The 23,878-nt window shown below is 41.9% G+C and overlaps 1 protein-coding gene across 1 annotated transcript in view; it reads right to left on the bottom strand.

Moving 5' to 3' along the window:
• Positions 1-23,878, bottom strand: part of LOC110156660 (thrombospondin type-1 domain-containing protein 7A-like) — a 594,009-nt gene that overhangs the window by 545,820 nt on the left and 24,311 nt on the right. The window contains exons 3-4 of the mRNA XM_055163373.1: positions 15,470-15,676; positions 5,473-5,836 (exon numbers count right to left, since the gene is read on the bottom strand). Of these exons, the coding sequence (XP_055019348.1) occupies positions 5,473-5,836; positions 15,470-15,676 (571 nt within the window). The remainder of the gene's footprint in view (positions 1-5,472; positions 5,837-15,469; positions 15,677-23,878) is intronic.

The following is a 23,878-nucleotide window of genomic DNA, read 5'->3' as shown; positions in this document are numbered from 1 at the left end:
GGAAGGAGCGAGAGCGTGAAAAGGCGAGGGGCGGCGTGCTGACGTGAGGCAGATGGACAGGTAGGATGTTTAGGAAGTTGAACCTGCCCTGTGATGCACGCTGGTACACGAGGGCACACGCTGTCGCAGACGAGCCGTGCATAGGGAGCGTGTGTGTTTGTGATGCGCCGTAGAGTCTCCGCGGGTTTCAAATGAGCGCACAGGCTGCACTGAGACGCCCCACACGCTCCTGCACCCCGCTACAAGTTTATTACCAACAGCAGCGGCCATAATGAAATATGATCACACTTGTTGAGTGTCAGACCTTGAGTGAGAGACAAGACCGAGTCCAAACGCGAGTCCGAGACGAGTAGTAAGACATGGCGATCTACCCACACAACCTCGGCGATCGACTGGTAGATCGCGATCGACATATTGAGCATCCCTGCTCTAAAGGTACATGCGAAACTTTTGTGGTGGAGTTTCTGTCAGCTACTTCTCCATGGAGATGTTATTGCTTTGCCTGGGGATGTTCCATGGTATGACTTTAACCATATCCATGTAGCATTTATTCATTACTGGTGTTTCTTTTGCTCAAAAATACAGTAATTCCTTCTGTCAATAGGGGCGACTCTCCACAGATCTGAACTGTAATGCAGCGTAGTGTTGTAACCTGCTTGTCTCGCTTATAATAAAAAGGTTTACTCTATATTGTGGAAAGTTCTAGGAACCTAGTGCCTCCACTCAGTTTCTTTTCTCTCCAGTGACTAGGTCAGGAATTGGAATAGACTAGACGATTCGCAAAAACCCCTGAAGTGCGAGTTCGGGCACCGGCCAATCAGCAAAGAGCCGCATATTCTGTGTTGCAATGATTCCTGAGATCGAGGATTTAAAGCCGGAATAAAGAGAATGTTTGGTGAATTTCATCAAGGGGAAAGACATTATTGTCCTTCTTCCTACGGGATTTGGGAAAAGCTTAATATACCAGTTAGACCTGTTAGTGGCGCGATCAAATAGCAGCAATCGGTTAAATAAAAAAAGTACCCGCCTACCGTCAAGCGAACGAATCCTAACGCTGCGAGGTCAGACGGTTTCTACAAAGTGAAACCGGCTGGTGAATCGGCAGTTCCAGGGCTGAAAGTAGCTAAATGATTCTAGTGAAAGTGTATGGAGTTTCAAAACACAGTGGAGCACTTCCTGTTTTCTGTTTGAGAGAAGAACTCTAACACACAAGCTTTGCATATTTAAACATGTGTAAACTTCAGATATGTTTGTGATGAGGAAACTACATTATAACATATTCTAGATCAGAAAACAGGCCCTTTAAACCAGTGTCCCAAACTTTTTTTTTTTTCTGGGGACCCATGTTCTTTGTTGGCAACGATTCTCGAGATCGACGATTTAAAGTTGGAACAAAGAGAATGTTTGGTGAATTTCATCAAGGGGAAAGACGTTATTGCCCTTTTTCCTACGGAATTTGGGAAAATCTTAATATACCAGTTATCTCCGTTAGCGGTGCATTACATACATCATGACCAAATACCGTCGAGCGAACGAATCCTAATGCTGTGAGGTCAGACGGTTTCCACGAAGTCAAACCGCTAATGAATCGAGCTAGGAACATTCTAGACCAGGAGTGTCAAACTCATTTTGGTCCGGGGGCCGTATCCAACCTACTTTGATCCCAAAGGGGCCGGATCAGAAAACTCATGTCATATAAACCCCAAAAATAGTAATAAGTTTAAATATTTGTGTAGAAAAACGCAAATCTATGACTGAATATTTTTTTTAATTGATGAACTCTTTCACTAATTTGTCTGCAAACAGGAATAAGTCAATTTTTGTTCCTGCACACTTTGTTCCTCCACTTTTCTCATGTTGGACATTTTTCTGATGAGGGTGTCACGGTCAACAGTCAAAACGATCGTCCTTTAAGAGCGTTTGGAAAGAGACAAGTCTTCATTTGTGCTGCTCTGGTGGGAGGGGCCACGTACAGAGACGCTGGAGACGCTGCTGTGATAAACACCGCAGAAAATTACCAATATTTTAATAGAAAATATAATTCAAATATTTTAGTAGAAAATCACCCGAGGGCTTGGGTCTTGGAGGGCCCGGCCGTATGTTTGACACTCCTGCTCTAGACAAAGCGACAATATTTTCATAGAGACACACAGGTGACTGATCTTCCACTAGAAATGTTTTGCTGTGCACTTTTTCTTCACGTTTTTGCATCAGTAAAACAGCGGAACATCACCTCCACCAGAAAAGTAGCATCTCTGAGACAGTGTTGAATTTAGTTTAGCCGTTTTGCTTCCTGTTAAAACAAGTGTCCAAAAGGAGGCTGTGCTAATTCCAGCTAAGCCACAGACACACGGCGGCTGCCAGGGAGTATTTAAAGCTCACATCTAACACTGCGCCAGAGTCCTGCTCCAGCCCCTACAGCGAGCGTTAGACATGTGAGAGAGGCCACACGGGACAGTCCACAGATTTAAAAGTGCAATGTGGAACTTTTCGGTTGCTTGTTTCTATGGAGATGTCATTTCTCTGCCTGGAATGTTCCACAGTGTGACTTTAAACAGCTCTACTTTACATTTACTCAGTTATAGGTGGTTTTAGAGCTCAAAAAAACTAGAAAAACAGACGTTCTGACTGTGAGCGGGGTCGCCTCTCCACAGATCTGACCTGTAACTTGGTCTGGTTTGGTCTCCATGAAGATAGAAAAGTTTAATGCCATACTGTGAGACATTCCAGATAAATCAAAAGCATTTGGACGGACCCTCGACCAGAAAAGTTACACAATGGACCTTTAAAAAACACATATTATTTATTACTTGTAAGGCTGTGCAATTTATCGAATTTTGATTGTTATTTCGAGTTTTTTTTTGTGTGTGTCAGACGATCTTCAAACTCATAATTGTTGAGTTGAAATGCTTTTTTATTTTGGGATATAAGTATATTTATTTATTTATTTATTTATTGAAGTATAGAGATTGTAGAACAGCTGGATATTTAATTTATTTTGGATACATTTATGTTTTTCTGTGCCTTATTTCATGTTCAAAGTTTATTTTATTCATTTTTTTTGTTTTATACAGCACAAAACTGCTCTAAGGTTCAGATTCGTTGCCTATATTTATTTTCTATTTTAAAGTTTTGCATAAATTATCAATAATAAAGTCTGTTTTTTTGAGAGAGAAATGCTGAATAAATCCATTGTGTAACTAAAAAAATTATCGTGATTTCAATATTTACCAAAATAATCGTGATAATGATTTTTTCCCATAATCAAACAGCCCTACTTGCATTACTTGTATTTTTATTGGCATTTAAAGGCCCATGTTGGACTATTTATTTCATTCACACATGTTTAACACACAAATACTGCAGATTTAGACTAAGTTCTTCTCTCAAACAGAAAACACTCTGTTCAACCTTCTGATGTCATGTGGTAATACAAGAACGTGCTCCACTGTGTTTTTAAACTCCATACAATCATTTGAATGATTTCAGATCAGGAATTGACAATCTCTACTGAACAAAAGTAAAAGTAGATGTTGACTTGAGAACTGTCACTGCAGGTGTGGTGAAAGAAAGGGTGAGGTTAATTTCAGAGCAGGGACAGAGAGACAGGACACATGAGGACAGACGGGTGCAGGGACAGAGAGACAGGACACATGAGGACAGACGGGTGCAGGGACAGAGAGACAGGACACATGAGGACAGACGGGTGCAGGGACAGACGGGTGCTGGGACAGACAGACAGGAGGATCATTTGGGATGGACAGGTGGATATTGTTCAGCTGCTCCCGTCACATTGAACCCAGAGGATTATTCAGGTAAATGTCAGAGAAAGGACGGTACCCGAGGACACAAGGAGACACACAGGTGCAGGGACGGACAGGAGGACATGTAGGACAGGACATATGAGAAAAGACAGGTACAGGGACGGACAGACAGACAGGACACATGGAGACAGGTAGGTTCAGGGACATGTACCCTGTCTTTCTGTAGAGACAGAAAGACATGACACATGAGGAAAGACAGGTGCAGGGACAGAGAGACAGATGTAGGGACAAAAAGACAGGTGGGACACATGAGGAAAAACCGGGACAGAAAGACAGAACACATGATGAAAGACAGGTGCAGGGACAGAGAGACAGATGGGATACATGAAGAAAAGGCAGGGACAGACAGACAGGTGGGACACATGAGTAATGACAGGTGCAGAGACAGAGAGGTGCTGGGACAGAAACACATGATACATGAGGACAGGCAGGTGCAAGGACAAAGGGACAGGCGGAACACATGAGGAAAGACAGGGACAAACAGGTGCAGGGACAGACAGACAGGTGCAGGAACAGAGAGTTGGGACACATGAGGAAAGACAGGTGCAGGGACAGACAGGTGCATGGACAGACAGACAGGTGCAGGGACAGAGAGGCGGGACACATAAGGAAGGACAGGTGCAGGGACAGACAGGTGTAGAGACAGAAAGACAGGATAGATGAGAACAGACGTGCAGGGACAAAGAGACAAGTTCAGGGACAGAAAGACATGACATATGAGGAAAGACAGGTGCAGGGACAGACAGACAGATGTAGGGACAAAAAGACAGGTGAGACACACAAGGACAGACAAATGCAGGGACAGAGAGACAGGCGGGACACATGAGGAAAGACAGGGACAGACAGGTGTAGGGACAGACAGACAGGTGCAGGGACAGAGAGGCGGGACACATGAGGAAAGACAGGTGCAGGGACAGACAGGTGCAGGGACAGAGAGGCGGGACACATGAGGAAAGACAGGTGCAGGGACAGACAGGTGCAGGGACAGAGAGGCGGGGACACATGAGGAAAGACAGTTGCAGGGACAGACAGGCGCAGGACAGAGAGGCGGGACACATGAGGAAAGACAGTGCAGGGACAGACAGGCGCAGGGACAGACAGGTGTAGGGACAGACAGGTGTAGGGACAGACAGACAGGTGCAGGGACAGACAGACGGGTGCAGGGACAGAGAGGCGGGACACATGAGGAAAGACAGGTGCAGGGACAGACAGGTGCAGGGACAGAGAGGCAGGGACACATGAGGAAAGACAGTTGCAGGGACAGACAGGCGCAGGGACAGACAGGTTTAGGGACAGACAGGCGCAGGGACAGGCAGGCGCAGGGACAGACAGGTGTAGGGACAGACAGGTAGGGACAGACAGGTGCAGGGACAGAGAGGCGGACACATGAGGAAGGACAAGTGCAGGGACAGAGAGACAGGCGGGACACATGAGGAAAGAGGGACAGTTGCAGGGACAGACAGGCGCAGGGACAGACAGGTGCAGGGACAGACAGGCGCAGGTGCAGGGACAGACAGGCGCAGGGACAGGCAGGCGCAGGGACAGACAGGCGCAGGGACAGACAGAGCAGGTGCAGGGACAGACAGGTGCAGGGACAGACAGGTGCAGGGACAGACAGGCGCAGGGACAGACAGGCGCAGGGACAGACAGGAGCAGGTGCAGGACAGACAGGCGCAGGGACAGGACAGGTGCGGGGACAGACAGGCGCAGGGACAGACAGGCGCAGGACAGACAGGAGCAGGTGCAGGGACAGACAGGCGCAGGGACAGACAGGCGCGGGGACAGACAGGCGCAGGGACAGACAGGCGCGGGGACAGACAGGCGCGGGGACAGACAGGCGCGGGGACAGACAGGCGCAGGGACAGACAGGCGCGGGGACAGACAGGTGGTGATTGTTAAGCTGCTGTGAGGCTTTCTCAGGTAAATGTCAGTGGCGTCTCTAATGCCACAGCTCGTCTCATCTGCCGCAGACTCAGAGCACACTGTCCCTGCAAAGGCCACGCTGGCTTCAACTCCAGCACAAATGTAGGCACAGCAAGAATTAAAGGGGCGACACACTTTTTTTTTTTTTTTTAAGTAATAAAGTAAAAAGCAAATTTAAATAAAGTAAAACCTTGCCCCAGTATAGATTGTAAAAGCAGCTCTAAAATGAAAAGAGACTGTTGTGCGCTGTCTGTTAATGATTATAAAGCCATTTTTTCCACTGCAAACAAAGAAGTGAGGCTGGTGCGCTGTTGGGATGCTAGTTGTTGATGTTGTTAGTTACCATGATGACAGACTTCTGACTTCTGGCCTCTGAAAGTTGTGAAAAGTGCTTATGAACTCTAACCCGGCTCACTGCAGTTCAATTTGTGTTACTCTGAATTGAACTGAATTGAAAGACATTTGAATATTTAAATCTGATTGGTTGAAGCTTTACTACAGTCAAATTAAATCAAACTTTTGTTAAATCCATTTGAGAGAAAAGCAAACACATCCTCCCTGTCCACAAACGCACAAACGAACTACACTAAACTAACGACAAACTACTACTCTGACTTTACCATAAACCTCAGTGCTGCTCTGTGATTGGTCTGAACCTCTGAGAGTTCGGAGAGTTGTTGTACATTTGTAGGGAGTATTATCTGTTCCATAAGGGTGAGTTGTTGTACAGTTGTAGGGAGTATTATCTGTTCCATAAGGGTGAGTTGTTGTACAGTTGTAGGGAGTATTATCTGTTACATAAGGGTGAGCTGTTTTACAGTTGTAGGGAGTATTATCAGTTTGGTAAGGGTGAGTTATTGTGCAGTCGTAGGGAGTATTATTTGTTACATAAAGGTGAGTTGTTGTACAGTTGTAGGGAGTATTATCGGTTACATCAGAACGAGTTGTTGTAAAGTTGTAGGGAGTATTATCTCTTTCGTAAGGGTGAGTTGTTGTACAGTTGTAGGGAGTATTATCTCTTTCCTAAGGGTGAGTTGTTGTACAGTTGTAGGGAGTATTATCTCTTTCCTAAGGGTGAGTTGTTGTACAGTTGTAGGGAGTATTATCTGTTCCATACAGGTGAGTTATTGTACAGTTGTAGGGAGTATTATCTGTTACATAAGGGTGAGTTGTTGTACAGTTGTAGGGAGTATTATCTGTTACATAAGAGTGAGTTGTACAGTTGTAGGGAGTATTATCTGTTACATAAGGGTGAGTTTCTGTACAGTTGTAGGGAGTATTATCTGTTCCATAAGGGTGAGTTCTTGTACAGTTGTAGGGAGTATTATCTGTTAAATAAGAGTGAGTTGTACAGTTGTAGGGAGTATTATCTGTTACATAAGAGTGAGTTGTACAGTTGTAGGGAGTATTATCAGTTTGGTAAGGGTTAGTTATTGTGCAGTCGTAGGGAGTATTATTTGTTACATAAAGGTGAGTTGTTGTACAGTTGTAGGGAGTATTATCGGTTACATCAGAACGAGTCGTTGTAAAGTTGTAGGGAGTATTATCTCTTTCGTAAGGGTGAGTTGTTGTACAGTTGTAGGGAGTATTATCTCTTTCGTAAGGGTGAGTTGTTGTACAGTTGTAGGGAGTATTATCTCTTTCGTAAGGGTGAGTTGTACAGTTGTAGGGAGTATTATCTGTTACATAAGGGTGAGTTTCTGTACAGTTGTAGGGAGTATTATCTGTTGCATAAGGGTGAGTTGTTGTACAGTTGTAGGGAGTATTATCTGTTAAATAAGAGTGAGTTGTACAGTTGTAGGGAGTATTATCTGTTACATAAGGGTGAGTTGTTGTACAATTGTAGGGAGTATTATCTGTTACATAAGAGTGAGTTGTACAGTTGTAGGGAGTATTATCTGTTCCATACGGGTGAGTTGTTGTACAGTTGTAGGGAGTATTATCTGTTCCATACGGGTGAGTTGTTGTACAGTTGTAGGGAGTATTATCTGTTCCATACGGGTGAGTTGTTGTACAGTTGTAGGGAGCTATTTAGCAGACACAAGCACAGCATGTCGTCTTTAATGCCATACTTTGGAACATTCCAGGCAAAGCAATAACTTCTCCACTGAAACAAGAAAATGAAAAAGGGCATCTTTAATTATGGAATTTTGCTTTTTTTTTTTATTAGAAGTCCATTTATTATTATTTATTATAGCCCTTTAATAATTCCAGCCCTCAAGTATTTCCAATTTGTGAGAATAATCTGAACTGTTGTGACTCGGGATGTATGATGCCATGGTAACCGCGCTGTGTGAAATCTGCAAGTTGATAGAGCAATCACGCATAATTAGCCCTAAAGCTAATTCTACAAAAAAAAAATAAAAACACCCACATTTTCTGAAACGTTTAAACCGACAAAAATTAATTAACATGCCTAAATATTTTTCCTGCGTTTGAGCGTTTTGAAATTAGTCAAGGAGTTAGTCCCGCGGGTCGGGCTCGGCCTCTGGTTCTGGGCTAATGGGGGTCACGAGAGGTTGCCATGTAATGAACTGTTAAACAATCTCCAAAGGGACTGGTATTATGAAGGAGTGTGATGAGAAATACACAGATCTGGCGGTTTTCTCGCGCAGGGTGCTGAGGCGGGACAATGTGGGAATTACAAGTGTTTATAAGCCCTATGCATGACTAATTTCAGTTCTAAAAATAATAATAATAAAAAACTGGTTTACATTGGTTTTCACGGTAACACAAAGACGCTTCCCAATAAAGTAACAGTTAAAACAAGGACAGGACACACAAAACCGTTAGGAGGAGCGGTCGAAATGTGGAAATGTGGAAATTTGTGTCTGAAAACTACGTCTGGGTATCATTAAGAAGTTGCCGATACGATACATACCTCAATACGTAGGCCACGAAATGATACATTTTTTGAAACAGTGCACTTTTGATTGAATATGATTCGATACAATATATTACAAATCGATTTGATGCAATTCAGTGAAAAACAGGGGTCAGATTTATCATCAGAAGAGCCTCTAGTCAGAAAATCCATGTTCAGGTTGTGTTACAAATTGTTACAAATGAAATTGTATTTCAAGTTTTAAATATTTTAAAAAGTAAATATTAAAAGTAGTAAATATATTAAACCCTTAAAATACAGCAAAACTGTTTGAGGAAATAATGATTTGGGTGGAAATGGCATCTTAAGTGGAACAGGGTTAATAATTGTCTGTTTTCAGGCAACAACTTGCAAAATGTTCAGTAATTCGAGCTCTACAACCTTTATTTCAATTTTATTTAAAATCTTTTTCTTTTAATATAGTATTGGTGGGTTTGTAAATCAACAAATTAAGTAATGTTGGCCTTAGCTAATGCTGATGCATGATTATGCATTTTCCTGTCAATATTTCTAAAAATTTTGATGTTGCAGCCATTTTTAATTGGTAAACATCCAAACGTTTACTAATTCTTCCCTGATATCCAGAGATTATTCCCTGTTGCTTTCATCAAATATACATTCAACTGTTCAAGAGAAATGTTGCTGACAAACCAATAGAAGAGGGAAGGATTTTCTGACGAGTGGGCCTTCTCACTACAGGGCCTTCTGACTAGTGGGCCTTCTGACTAGTGGGCCTTCTGACTAGTGGGCTTTCTGACTACAGGACCTTCTGACTAGTGGGCTTTCTGACTACAGAGCCTTCTGACTAGTGGGCTTTCTGACTAGGAGGCCTTTGTGCAAAGTTAATACGAAAATCACCCATGTTACTCATCAAAACAGTGAAAATGTCAGCACAATTATAGCTCTTACACAAAATAATTTAATAAACTCTACATAAAAATACTCTTGGTGATATATCAATAAAGCAGGCCACGATACTGTATCATCAAATTAAACAATACGATATATCAATATTTCAATATTTATACACAGCCCTACTAAAGCTAAGCCAGGCTGGCGCCACCTAGTGCCTCCGCTCATTTTCATTTTTCTCCAGCGACTAGGTCAGGAATCAGAATACACTAGACAATTTAAAAAAAACAGAGGAACCCCAGCCAATCAGCAAAGAACCATTTATTCCAGACATTCTGTGTTGTCAACGATTCCCAAGATCGAGGATTTAAAGCTGAAACAAAGAGAATGTTTGGTGAATTTTATCAAGGGGAAAGACGTTATTGTCCTTCTTCCTACGGGATTTGGGAAAAGCTTAATTTGCCAGTTATCCCCGTTAGTGGTGCATTATATACATCTCGACCAAATAGCAGTGATTGGTTAAATAAAAAAATAGTACCGGCCTACCGTCGAGCGAACGAATCCTAATGCTGTGAGGTCAAACGGTTTCTACGTGTGTGCATTTGTGCTTCAGCATGTTGCAAGCTGACCAACTGTTTGTGTCTGCTCGCTCCGTTTGAGTGCAGAGAGCTACGAGAGACGCTCAGTTTAATGGCCCAATGAAAGGTAATGAAAACCCGAACATTTGCGTCACTTTATAAAAAAAAAAAAAACTCGGACAGCCAGGACAGAGGTGAAAAACGAATATGTCCGGGGAAAAACAGACGTTTGATCACAGCAACCTACATTCGGTTTGTCGATTAAAGATGAAGGTAATCGACGAAATTCTTAATGATCAATTATCGATTAATCGGCCAATCATGCCCATCCCTATTTTGCAGCTGATTTCAATATTGTGACTCTAACTTTAGGCTCAGCTCTGTTTACTTTGCTTTACTAAACTTTAATCTGAGCTTTATTTTAACACAATTTGACCAGGAAAAGGCGACTTAGCTGGAACTACAACAGGTGATCTGATATGGGCTGTTAAACAAGTCTCTCGCACACAAAACGGCTGTAGAAACATGCACACGGATGAAAAATACACAACATGTTCTTTCATCTGTATCTACCTGCGTGTCCTGTGCTCTTTTTTGGATTAGCACAGCAGCTGCCCAGTGCATGAAGCTCTGCACACAGCCCTGAAATCCCTCTGATAAGTCACGGAGACTCATATGGAGAATCACGTCTGGGACCAGGCGAGCTCCAGCCTGTGTGCAATCAACAAGAGCAGGACAGGGGGAGCCTCTGGGAACCAACACGAACACGAGTTTGTCCAAAATCTATTTAAAACTGCAAGTCAAGGCATGAGCTCCACTGAATGCTTTTTTTTTTAATAGAAACTTTTCTCTAAAACTTTTTCCACCAGTTTTTCCCATTTTGACTCTCGAGCTTTAAGCCATGTTATAATGTTTCCTCATCAGAAACAGACCTGGAGTTGTTTTGTTTCATTCATACATTTTAGAGTAACTCCTATTTATATGTCTCTCTACATCTCCAAAGCTCAAAATGCCATTGTTTTTCCACCTTGTGATGTCATGTAGTGGCTCTTTTTACCTTTAGTTCAGTAGAGACTGGCAATTCTGGGACTGAAATGGTCCAAATGACTCTAGTGAATGTGTATGGAGTTTAAAAACACAGTGGAGTCTTTTCTGTTTGAGAGAAGACGCCAACGTGTTTCAACCAGCCAAATAGTCTTCGTCATAATATAATAATTGTCTGAAAACTAAAACACCAAATTATTACATAAACAACTTAACTAATCAAAGTCCAATGTTTTTGTACTTAAAGGTGCATTGTGTAACTTTTCTGGTGGAGGGTCCGTCACCTGCTTGTTGCTCGGAGATGTCATTGCTCTGCCTGGAATTTTCCACAGTGTAACATTTATTCAATTACAAGTGGTTTTATAGCTCAAATATACCTAGAAAAACAGGCATTGTGACTGTGAGCGGATTTGACCTGTAACTTGAACTGGTTTGGTCTCAGTGAAGATAGAAAGGTACTGTGTACTGTGAAACATACCAGACAAAGCAATAACCAGGGGCGGTTCTAGGAAAGGGGCCACAGGGGCTTTGGTCCCACCTCTAATCTGATTGGCCCCTGGCCCGTGGCTTTTAAGTGGAGATGAACAGCAGACTGAGGTCCTGTGTTGCTCTCTCGTCTGTGTTGGTTCATCCTCTTGTGAAGTACCTGTTTAGTTTCTCCAATGAAGCATTCACTGCAGTCTTCACTGCACTGAATGGAGTAGACCACATTACTTTGTTTGTGGCTCGGTGTTTTGTCCTTTGGGTGGACCAGTTTCTGTCTTAAAGTGTTTGTAGGTTTGAAATCGACCGGGATCTCATGTTGTCTGAAAATCCTCTATAGTTTTTCAGAAACATCAGCCATGTACGGAATAGTTACCCCCTTTCTCCTGGGTTCTAATTCTCTATTGTCCTGTTTTTTAGTCCTCTTGGTTTTGTTCAGGGCCCATTTTGGATATCCGCAAACAGAGAGGGCTTCACACACCACTGGCAATAACATCTCCATGGAGAAAAGCATTTGACAGAACCTCTATCAGAAGTTACAGAACGCACCATTAAGAATAAATCAGCTTTATAATTGTTATCAGTAAGAGCAATATTTGACTTGAACATGTCTAGAAAAACAGACATCTTACAATCTTACATACAGCTTTTTCCTCTTTACACTATGTCTATAAAACGTCATATCTGTTAGGCTACGTTCAGACTGCAGGGCTTAACGCTCAATTCCGATTTTTTTGTGAAATCTGATGTTTTTGCGAGGTCGTTCACATTTCCAATTAAATGTGACTTGTATGTGACTCCAGTGTGAACAGTAAACGGCCCGGAAGTGTCCCACATGTGACACTGGAGACACGATGACGTCAACCGCAGTGAGCGTCTCTGTGTTTACGGAAGTTGTCCAAACATGGACACGAGCATTGAGCACCTGGAGATTTTAAAGTTCCTCTCGTACCGGAGTCAGAACATGAACAACTTACTTGTTTTAAGGAGGAGATTGAGAAGGAGAAGGACGAGGTTTTTGGCCGTGGTGTTTTGTGGGGTAGTGGCAGGAACGTGTGGATGTGGAGACGTAGCCAAGAGTGGCGAATTTTCACCTACTTCAGAGCAGAATAGTGACGTTTGTGTCTTGTTGATAACGTGTAGGTCGGATGAATGCACTTTGGCCGTTCAGACTGAAGTCGCATGTCAAAAGATCAGATATGTATCGGTTTCAGGAGCACATATCCAAGTGGCCTGGGTCACATTTGAAAAAAATCGGATCTGTGTCGTTCAGACTGTCATTAAAAGATCAGATACAGGTCACATAGAGGCCAAAAAAATCAGATTTGGGTCACTTCAGGCTGCAGTCTGAACGCAGCCTTAGTTACATTCTCATAGTGTGGACCTGTTTTCGTGTACAGTCTTCATTTATTTGTCTTGATGTGTTGTTTGCCGAGGCAGGAGTCGGTGAGTCTAGTGAAGTGGACAGAAACGGGCAAATGGCCAGCTGCAGCAATTTATCTGCAATTAGCCCAGATAAGCTTTAGAGCATTGATTTCCGCTCTGTGCTGGATTTAAGATGTTTTTTTTTTTCTTTTTTTTTCTCAGCTGCCGAAACACTAATACATTTGAGAGGTCTCTAACTTAAAGGTCACACTATGCTCGTTTGTCTTTTGGAGTTTTGGAGCTCGCGTGTGGTTTTCTCATCAAAAAATAAATCTCCAGTTGTGCTCTCTTTGATCCGAGCATTTGTGAAGTAATACTGCAGACTTAGTTCATTTTTCTCAATACCTCAAAACGCTCTGTTCCACCTTGTGATTAGAAATGGACCGATTTGTTTTGTTTTTTCATTGCCAATACTGAATATAGAGCAATCAAAGTCCAATAAGCTCTGCCGATATTTTTTTTGGACTGATATTTTTGGTCAGATTTTGATTATTTTCCGCAAATGAAATTAACTTTTCCAGTGGAGGGTCCATCAAACCCCAGTCCAAATGTTTGTTTTTCTAGGTTTTCTGAGCTATAAAACCACTTGTAACTGAATAAATGTAAGGTAGAGCTGTTTACTGTCGTACCGTGGAACATTCTAGGCAGAGAAATGACATATCCATAGAAAAAATTTAAACAGAAACCGCACACCAAAGTTCTTGTAAAGGTGCAAATGCAAGGAACGGTAAAATAAAACTGAAAAAAGTGAAAAATAAAAGAGAAAGGGTGAGTGTGCTGTGCGTTTTTTTCACTTTTATATCCATAGAAACAACCAAATGATGGACCCCAAACCAAAAACTTATATTAGGCATGTTTAAATTGACTACAAATTCTCCCATGCCCTTTTTTTCTTTTTTTACTACAAGCCTATAACAAAGCTGTGTAGTCATGTGTTGTGCAGTTATTTCTTCATTCCAAATATCGGTCAACCAATAAAACAATCTATCTCTACTTTGCCGTATTTAACTCAGGAAGTACCGCTTTGTGTTTTCAGATGCATTACACCGTACCAGACTCAAATTACTTACAACAAGGTATACATAAAGGTTTTTCTTCATTTAATCTGTCTCAGTTCTCAGGCTACGTTTATATGATGACGGTCTGACCAGAAGATGCAAAAGTGGCGTTGCGTCTTCACTTTTGATTCCGGGTTTAGACGAGCATTTTCTGGAGGAAATCTGCATGCATACGGTGACGCAAAAGTGTGTGGAATTTGTTTGGGTGTACATGCCAGGTATGTATGTGACGTAAACCCGTACGCGACGTGAGCAGATCTGACCAGAGATTTGCGTCTTGGGCAGTGTAGACGCAAACGCTACAGCGGAGCACATTCAACTTTTCCATTCTGAAGGCTTGTTTCAGATTTTTGCATTTTTAAGCCCCAAAACGCGTCACCATCTAAACCAAGGATGGGCAAACTTTTTGACTCGTGGGCTGCAAAGGATTCTAAAATTTGAAGGAAGGGCCGGACCAGGGGCAGATGGATGGAGTTTTTTTTTTGATAATCCACCTCATAAGAGAAAAAATATCCCATGTGATTGAAATATCCCATAAGTGAAAATCATTACAAAGCATTACAATTAAATATCTGTCTTTCAAGTCCCACAGTATTTGCTATTTATGGAAATTACTTTTAAAGCAATGAAAATTATTATTATTAAAGTTCAGCGGGCCGGATTAAATGGATTAAAGGGCTGCATTTGGCCCCCGGACCTTATTTTGCCCACCCCTGATCTAAACGAAAGGCACTTCCGATAAAATATTTTGCCGTTTTTACCTACCGTTCTCGTGTAAACAGAGTCATAGTTACATATTACATATAGTTACGAAGTAATTGTATGTGTAATTGATGTGCGAAGTTCTCATTCTTTTATGTCGACAATATGAAACGATTTGTGTTTCTTGCAGCGCTCCTTCAGATATGATTTTGTTCATCTAATTTTTATGTCTACAATTTGAAAATATCAGATTATGTGCATTATTTCACATTGTCTCCTTCAACTGGCATTATTTTAAAATGATGTATCAGCTGTTACCTCCCGATAGTTTCTTTTTAAGTACTTGAGTAATGGTTTTAATCTTTCTAATTTCTTAGACCACCACTTTTTACATCCACTTTAGTAATATTATTTTGAAATAAAGTTACTCTAGCTTTTGTACAACCTTTGGCTACTCTACCCGTCTCTGGCAAAGCATAATTCCTTGTAAAAAGCATTGAAAATTCATCATCTGCATCTGACCATCCTTCAACACACCTCTAGATCTTGAGCTAGTCTTAGTCAGGATTACCTTAGCTGGAGGATTTGACCTAATGTGCACGTTTAGGGTTTACGGGGGACCTTCTTGCTGTGAGGCGAGTGTGCTTTCCAGTCCTCACTCCACCACCACCACGGCGCCTCTCCCTCATTCGTGACCTTGGCGTTGTCCTTTGTTCATAGACCCATCACTCTTTCCTGTACACCCTGTCTGCGCCGGGCGAGGTAATGGCAGGTTATGGTCAGAGCGCCTGTCGGACCGGAGCTGACGGGAGCTGACAGGGGCATCCTTCACCGCTGCAGACGCGTGGAGAAGAATGGCTTCCTCTAACAATAAGCTGTCAGCAGTACGGCGGGAACGCTGGACTGCAGAGGGGACAGCAGGAGAGTCAAGGGCCGTTAGCTACACTCTCCACATGGACTTCCACAAACCGGAATGTAGAGAGTCCCTCGCTCGGAATTGGACCGGGACACTTTTACCGCTACAGTTAGAAAGTGAAAAGAAAATTCATATTTAAAGGTACACTGTGTAACTTTTTGGTTGGGGGTCCGTCACCTGCTTGATATGTCTATGTTCTGGACTTCATGAAAATAAAAATGAGTGTGTACACATGCACATCAGTATCCCGGTTATTAGCCATATCCCGGTCATGTCAGTATTCGGGTTACTGCGTTTACATGCGCACTGAGAAACCTAGGGTGACCATATTTCCGTTTGTGAATACCCGTGAATACACCTTGGAGGGGGGGTTCTCGGATTTTTTTAGTGCAATTTTTCATGCTTTACGCGTATTGTGTATTACAGGTGGGTAGCAATTACACACTGGTGGGTCAGGACTAAACCAGGTCTAAACCAGGACTAATCTTGGACTTAAGAGAGAAAACGCCGAGCAGTTTGTCTGCAAAGTGCAATCGGGTAATTGCCACGTTTACCTCTGTGAGCTATGGAGCTGAGCCGGTCCTTTCTCCTGCGTCACCTCCGAGCCCGTCCCGACAGTGAGTCCTTTTTCAGTTTTGGTTTAGTCCTGGTTTAGTCCTGTTTTAGTCCTAGTTCAGTCGTGGAATCAGTCCTGGGTTAGTCCTGGTTTAGTCTTGGTTCAGTCCGTGGCGTAGGCAGCGCAAAAGTTTGATATAATCTCTGGTTAATGGGCAGGTGCGGTCCTGTTCTGCGCGGTTGCGGTGTTGTACTCGGGGTCTCCAAAAATGGACCCGTGCGGGACTCTGCGCTGTTGGGCTCCATTACGGAATAAATTAATCTTCAGTTCGTTACATCAAGAAAGAGGAAAATAACATGACAACAGCAGCAGTAAGTTTTAAGAAGGATGTAAAAAGGGTTGCACCTGTCCTGTCTGAGAAAAGTGTATAAAGTGTGTGCTGAGGGGCTTGTCTGTTCTGTGCATGTATAGTATAGGAGATAGTTCATGTTTTAGCTTTTCTGCGATCACACGAGTGCAGGTCAGATTGTACGTGTGCAGGTTTAGCGCAGCTCTTTATTTTACAGTCATTTCACTCGTTTGGTCACTTTATTTATGTTGGTCAATTTATTTATGTCGCTACTGTTGTGGTGAAAAGACTGGAAAGTGTCTTTTGGACGCATGCGCACTCAACTTTATGTTGCAGTAACCGGGATACTGCGTTTACATGCACCATCAAGAAACCGGGATACTCAAAAAAACCTGATCATAACTGGGTTATTGATGTGCATGTAAACGCTCTCACTGACTCTGCCCCTCACTCTCCCCTTTAGCCCTCCAGACTCCGCCAATCATTCACTCCTTTAGCCCTCCAGACTTCGTCCCTCACTCTTCCCTTTTTCCCTTTTAACATGTTAACCAAAACGTGTCATTTTCGCTCTTATTTAAACTGCTTGTATGTGTTAGAGAAGCCATTAATATTTGAAAGCAAAACTAAATCATAATCATTCACGTCCAATATTTCATTTGTTAATTTATGCCGTAGTATCATTAGTCAGTACATTAGAGCGTACTACAACTGCCTCCGCTCAGTATTTATCCAAGTATAACACATTATTGAGTGCACAAAGGGCTCAGTGACAGCTATCGACTCCCAACAATTAGCTCCATATTTTCTGCTCGCGGCCCTGAAGACAAATTAGGAAGTGGTTTCTAAATGTCACGGACGACTGGCTGCACAATACTTCATCAGAGCGCCACTTGGAGGATTGTTAGTCTGAAAGGCCACCGCCGAGTCCGCAGTCTGCGCTACAAAAGAGAGAGGGGGAGGGGGCTGCAGGTGAAATGTAAAGATACTGGAGTTTTTTAAAGAACACGTTTTGCTGCCAATACTCATCTATAAAATGACTTAATAAAAGAAAGAAGTACGCTGACTTTCGCCTGCAGTGTCTGAAGGGAGCTGACGTAAATGTGATCACAACATAGGCTACGTTCAGACTGCAGGGCTTAATGCTCAATTCAGATTTTTTTGTGAAATACGATGTTTTTGCGAGGTCGTTCACATTTCCAATTAAATGTATAAATGTATGTAATGTATGTGACTCCAGTGTGAACATTAAACAGCCCAAAAGTGTCCCACATGTGCACTGGAGGACACGATGTCATCCACAGTGAGCGTGCTCTGTGTTTACGGAAGTTGTCCAAACATGGACGCAGCATTCGAGCACCTGGAGATTTTAAAGTTCCTCTCGTACCGGAGCCAAAACATGAACAACTTACTTGTTTTAAGGAGGAGATTGAGAAGGAGAAGGACGAGGTTTTTGGCCGTGGTGTTTTGTGGGGCAGTGGCAGGAACGTGTGGATGTGGAGACGTAGCCAAGAGTGGTGAGTGGTGATGTGCTTCGCTTTACTAACACATAGTTCATTAACAATTTTCGCCTACTTCAGTGCAGAATAGTGACGTTTGTGGCTTGTTGATAACATGTAAGTAGATGAATGCACTTTGGCCGTTCAGACTGAAGTCGCATGTCAAAAGATCAGATATGTATCGGTTTTAGGAGCACATATCCAAGTGTCCTGGGTCACATTTGAAAAAATTTGATCTGTGTCGTTCAGACTGTCATTAAAAGATCAGATACAGGTCACATAGGGGCCAAAAAATCGGATTTGGGTCACTTCAGGCTGGAGTCTGAACGTTTAGTCGGCACCTCCTATGGACAGCTGCGCATCACACTAACCTGTGGCTTAGGAGCTCCCAGCAGCTCTCCACCCCTTTCCAAGGTTACATTTACACTGAAATGAATCACCGTATCACTGTATCAGAAACGATTTGCATCCAGACATGTCGTTTCTGTGTCAATCAAAGCCTTCCCTATCCACACTGTAACGCAAAACCGCCTGAATCAAATGTACATCGTCATAACGTCACGTGGGTGGTAAAAACAAGGAAGTGGAGCACCGTGTCTGAAGTTGCAGCAGCCGATTTTGAGCTGAGGAACATGGCAAGAGTGAAAGTAGTAAGTAGTTATGTAGTTACTAGCTACGCTGTTTCCCGTTTGTCTATGGTGTGTTTAAAATATTTTCCTCAATAGTGTCACATGATGTCACAGTGACGTGGTCCAATAAGGATGCAACTAGAGCTTCTACGTCAGTGTTAGAGCTGTCGCGGTTAGGGAATTTCTCCTGCGGTGCGGTATATTTATTTATTTATTTATTTATTTGAGACAGGAACAGCGCACAATTTTTGCATTAACCTGAACAGGAGAGATGCATTGTTCATCAGGTTGTAGCATCAGTGCTAATTTCCACCTGTCGTCCCTGGGCAGGTTCATTGGTTCATTTATTGATTGTATTTAACCGACCTTGACTATCAACTGTTCTGGAGACCAATATAGCATGTCTTGGGTACAGCGACTCAACAGCGCGGTATGCAATGATGTTTCACCCCTCCCCCACCCCCCATCACCCGGAGTTACAATATTTCCAGCGGCTCTGAAAACTCTCTTTGATGATGCGTTTGTTGCAGATGCACATGTACCTTGGTTGTCGTGTGAATATAGCGTGTGTAGCATGAGAGAAGTAACATTTGGTTTGGAACAAGTGCCGCTGCATCTCTCCAGCTCTCACTGTGGCAGCTCGGGTCAGAGTCCTGCACCAGGTCGGGTCAGAGTCCTGCACCAGGTTGGGTCAGAGTCCTGCACCAACTCACGAACTTAATAGAGAGAGTCCCTAGCACGAGCACATGGAGCAGGTATCCACAAAGTGTCATCAGGCGACGGCTCCGTTTATCTCCGAGGAGCTCTGCGGTCCTTTCACCTGTGGTCACCCGACGGTCTACGCGGGCACACACCTTAGTCCTGGGTTAGTCCTGGGTTATTATGGGCGGTAATGGGTGGAATGTTAACAGGTCTGGGCGGGTCACTAAAAATGGACCCGTGCAGGACTCTGGGTCGGGGTCACGTGCGGTGATCACGGTGGACCTCTTATTATTGCCAGTTATTGCGGTTATTGCGACAGCCCTAGTTAGTGTATCAACGTTTTCAGGTGTCCACACAGTACCAGATCAGATCTCAGATGAATTCGTGGGAGTTGGTGGCATCAGATCGTTCCGTCTCTGGAGCCATTTTCGATTCGGATTAGTGTGATCGAACACTGCATCTGTAACGAAAATGACTCAAATATGTACTAGTGTGGATGGGGCCCAAGTAGAGTGCCAAGGGATTTCTGAATTATAAGCACTGTGCTGATTTACTAAATTTAAGTAACTGTATTATTCTGATATCTAACTTTGCTCACTAATAATATGTTTTATAGGCATCTAACTGTACTCCATCTAACTCTTTTTGTGGCTCTTTACTCAGTTTCTTGCAGCCGTTAATATGAGCAGCTCTCTGGCATTTTCATTTTGTACAGGTAGCTCACCAGAAGAAGGTTGGAGACCCCTGAACTAGAGTGTAGGACTGCGACGCTGCTGAATCCTACGTGTATCACTGATTAAGAAAATAAAATTGGAGAACAAAGAAAGTGCAAAGCAGTGGGCGAGTACCGGTGGAGATGAAAACGGGTTGAAAATAAGCGATTAAAGATTACTCAAACATGCACGAATCACTCCAAATGCAATTTCAAGAAGCTAAATGAGATGGAGAAACAGCTATAACATGATTGAAATCTCTGAAAAGTCAATCCTGATGTGATTTTGAACAAACCATGGATGTATTTCAAGGTATTCTTTGATAAACCACATATAACTGAATAAATGCAACACAGAAAATGTTAAAAGCATACTGCAGAACATTAGCCTGGTCAAGTATTTGTGAGTTCACAAACTCACAAGAATCCATCTGGCCCGGCTCTCACTCAAAAAAATGTGGTGAAAATAAGAGCTTTTGTGCATTTGTGAACAGAAAAGATGTCTGTGCTTTTCTCTCAACTTGTCTATATTCATGAAAACAAGCAGTTCAGATATATTGTAAAAGCAGCTCTTGCAGCGTTTGTTCTTGTCTGAGCATCAAGGAAGTGCACATTAGCCTGCTATTTGTTGTTACCGTGACAGCAAAACTCCGCACTGCTCTCTGAAAGTTGAGAGAAGTGTTGAAAAACTCATCGTGGTGAGTAATTTGGATTCTCTAAATGCATAAGGTTAAGTGACTACTGCAAACTGTTTACGATGAACAAGTTCTGTTTTTAAAAATGTAAAAATCAGGTACAGCACCTTTAATTACATTTTTATTCCTTTATTTATGTATTTAAATAAACTACAATCCGGCGCTGGTGTGATCTGCTGAGGAGGTAGGAGCTTTAGCAGAGCTGGCCTCCTGATCTCATTTCAGTCTGTCTCTGCACATGCTGCGCTCTGATTGGTCGCGTCGGTCACCTGACTCCTTAAGGACTAATCACTTATTGACTTAGACGGACCTTTTGGACTGGACAATTCACTGCTGTTACTGGAGAGGACTAAAGACTGGACAGTTTACATATGCACAAATACAAAGAAGTCACAAAGTCAGTGTTCATTCTGATGTTGTCGGTATGTTCGTGTGTTATTGGATTTTTGTGTGTATATTGTTGTTGCTGAGCGAATGGTCTAATATTAACAAAATAAATTCAGTGCCAGACAATAATTGGGCTTTATAAAGAAGGAACAAAGACTTATGAGTAACACTTTATAATAAGGTGCCATAATAAACAACAAACTAATCATTACCTAACGCTTCGCTAATATTTATTAATTGTTACTAAAATATCTATTTGGCACAAGTTACTATTTTTTTCATCATTAACTAAACATTAGTTGTTTGCATAAAATCTGTGTATTCATGTTTTAACAAGTAGAAAACAATTTATGAACTAATATCATATTAATATTTGTTAATAGTTTACTAAATGTCTTTTTGGCACTAATGAAGTTATTTTTACATCATTTAAATGTTAAATGTTTATTTACAAACTATATGTTAATATAAAAGTACATGACACATTATTATTTAACTGTTATTAAACTGTGCTTCTGCTTTTCTCAATATGAACCACTCCTCATAGAATCCTTACCATAAAGTTGGTTAAGCTTAATTCAAATATTAGTAATATATAAATATAAGTGTGGGGCACCTTATAATAAAGTTGGAACAATAATTATTAACGATTTATAAATGTTTCTTATAACATTTATTAAGGACAGCAAATATTTTACAGTGGGACTCTCATACTTAACACAAAAAGACATTTAGTTAACTATTAACAAATATGAATACGATATTAGTTAATAGTAATAGTTAATAATGCAAATAACTAATGTTTAATTAATGATGAAAAAAGTATTAACTTGTGCCAAACTGGGATTTTAGTAACAATTAACAAATATTAACAAAGGGTTAGGTAATTACTAGTTTGCTATTTATTATGGCACCTTTTTATCAAGTGTTACCAACTTATCTATTAATAATGAACATAAAATAATGATAAATATATGTAATAATGCATTTGTTTTATACAGCACTTTTCCAGACTCTTAAAGTAATTTTACAGTTTGGTGCATTATTTATTCACTCCACACTCAGAGGTGGTGAGTTACTGTTGTAGCCACAGCTGCCCTGGGACAGACTGACCGAAATGCTGCTGCCAATCTGCACCATCCGCCCCTCCGACCATCATCAACACTCACACACACACCACAGTCATACTGGGCCATGTCAGTGAAGTCTTTCCTAAAAACACATCAGTAGTTTTACCACACTGGCGCCCCCCTGTGGCACCTGGTATTCCCCGCGGTCTCCCATCCCACTACTGACCAGGCCCGGCCCTGCTGAGCTTCTGACATGTGACCAGATCAGGCTTTTCTGGACTGACATTTTTCATGCTCTGTGGTCCAACCCTTCTAGATTTGAACAGAATGTAGAAGGAACTGACTGCTCAGGCAACTGGAGTCTTATTGGTTTAATTAAATCATCACTTAATTCCACCAGCTTAAAGATATTTTTGTACATATTTTCCATAGTGGACCTGTCTTGTTGTCTTATTTCACTTGTTGCTGTATGTTTTGCTCGGCAGCGCCTCCTCAGGACACTGTGGTCTTCCTCCTCCACTCACACAAACATGCAGACAGCGTGAGGCCATTATGTCCCAGCAGGAGCACAGCACTCATGTACTCTGTGTGTGTGTGTGTGTGTGTGTGTGTGTGTGTGTGTGTGTGTGTGTGTGTGTGTGTGTGTGTGTGTGTGTGTGTGTGGGTGTGGGTGTGTGTGTGCGTGTGTGTGTGTGTGTGTGTGTGTGTGTGTGTGTGTGTGTGTGTGTGTGTGTGTGTGAGGGGACAACCACGGAGCAGCAAAGAAGAAAAGGCTATAAGGTAAAATAAAAATACAATGAGAATAAGTAAAAGACAAACTGAAATATTTAATTATGTGAAAATATTACCCAGCGTGCCCAGGAGTTGGCTTGTTTTGTTCTGTGCAAAAACACTTCTAATATTTATAACTAAAAGATAGGATTGTAACAATATCTAAATCTCACATACGATATTATCACGATATGCATCTCACGGTACGATATTAATTGCGATATTTTGAAGAGGCTGATATAACTGTTGATAGGAAACGTTTTTGCTTTTAAAACACCTTGACAATATTTTGGTGTGAATTATTTCCATCATAATCCCAAGAATTCAAGTAAAAAACATATTTCTTCATGTTGTCTGCACTGAAATGAATCATGGGATATGTAGTTCATAATGTTCATAAGCTGTTGCTACTATAAAACCATGTATTTAAGCAAAGGAACTTGTAATTCAATATATTGTGACAGCCCAGTGATATTATTGTGAAACTTTTGGCGATACAATATCACAATATTTCTGTTATTATTACATCAATCAATCAATCAAACTTTATTTCTATAGCACCTTCCAACAACCAAAGCTGACCAAAGTGCTGTACAACATTAAAACAAGATTAAAAAAACAAAACAATAAACATCATACAAACAGGTCAACAAAGCGCATTACACCATTAAAATAAAGAAAGTGTCACGGGGCCACTAAGTGTTAAAAGCCATTCTTAATAAGTAGGTTTGAAGTTTGGCTTTGAACAAAGGCAGGTCAGGGCAGGACCAGTCACTGCAAAAGAACGATCACCCTACTAAAAGATAATTAACCTAACCCCAA

The sequence above is a fragment of the Boleophthalmus pectinirostris genome, unplaced genomic scaffold, assembly GCF_026225935.1.
Source record: "Boleophthalmus pectinirostris isolate CB_2022bp ecotype Guang Dong unplaced genomic scaffold, ASM2622593v1 HiC_scaffold_6, whole genome shotgun sequence".
In the NCBI taxonomy this organism is placed as follows: domain Eukaryota; kingdom Metazoa; phylum Chordata; class Actinopteri; order Gobiiformes; family Gobiidae; genus Boleophthalmus; species Boleophthalmus pectinirostris.
Note: the sequence above shows the minus strand (reverse complement) of the source record. Positions and strands in the feature narration are given on the sequence as shown.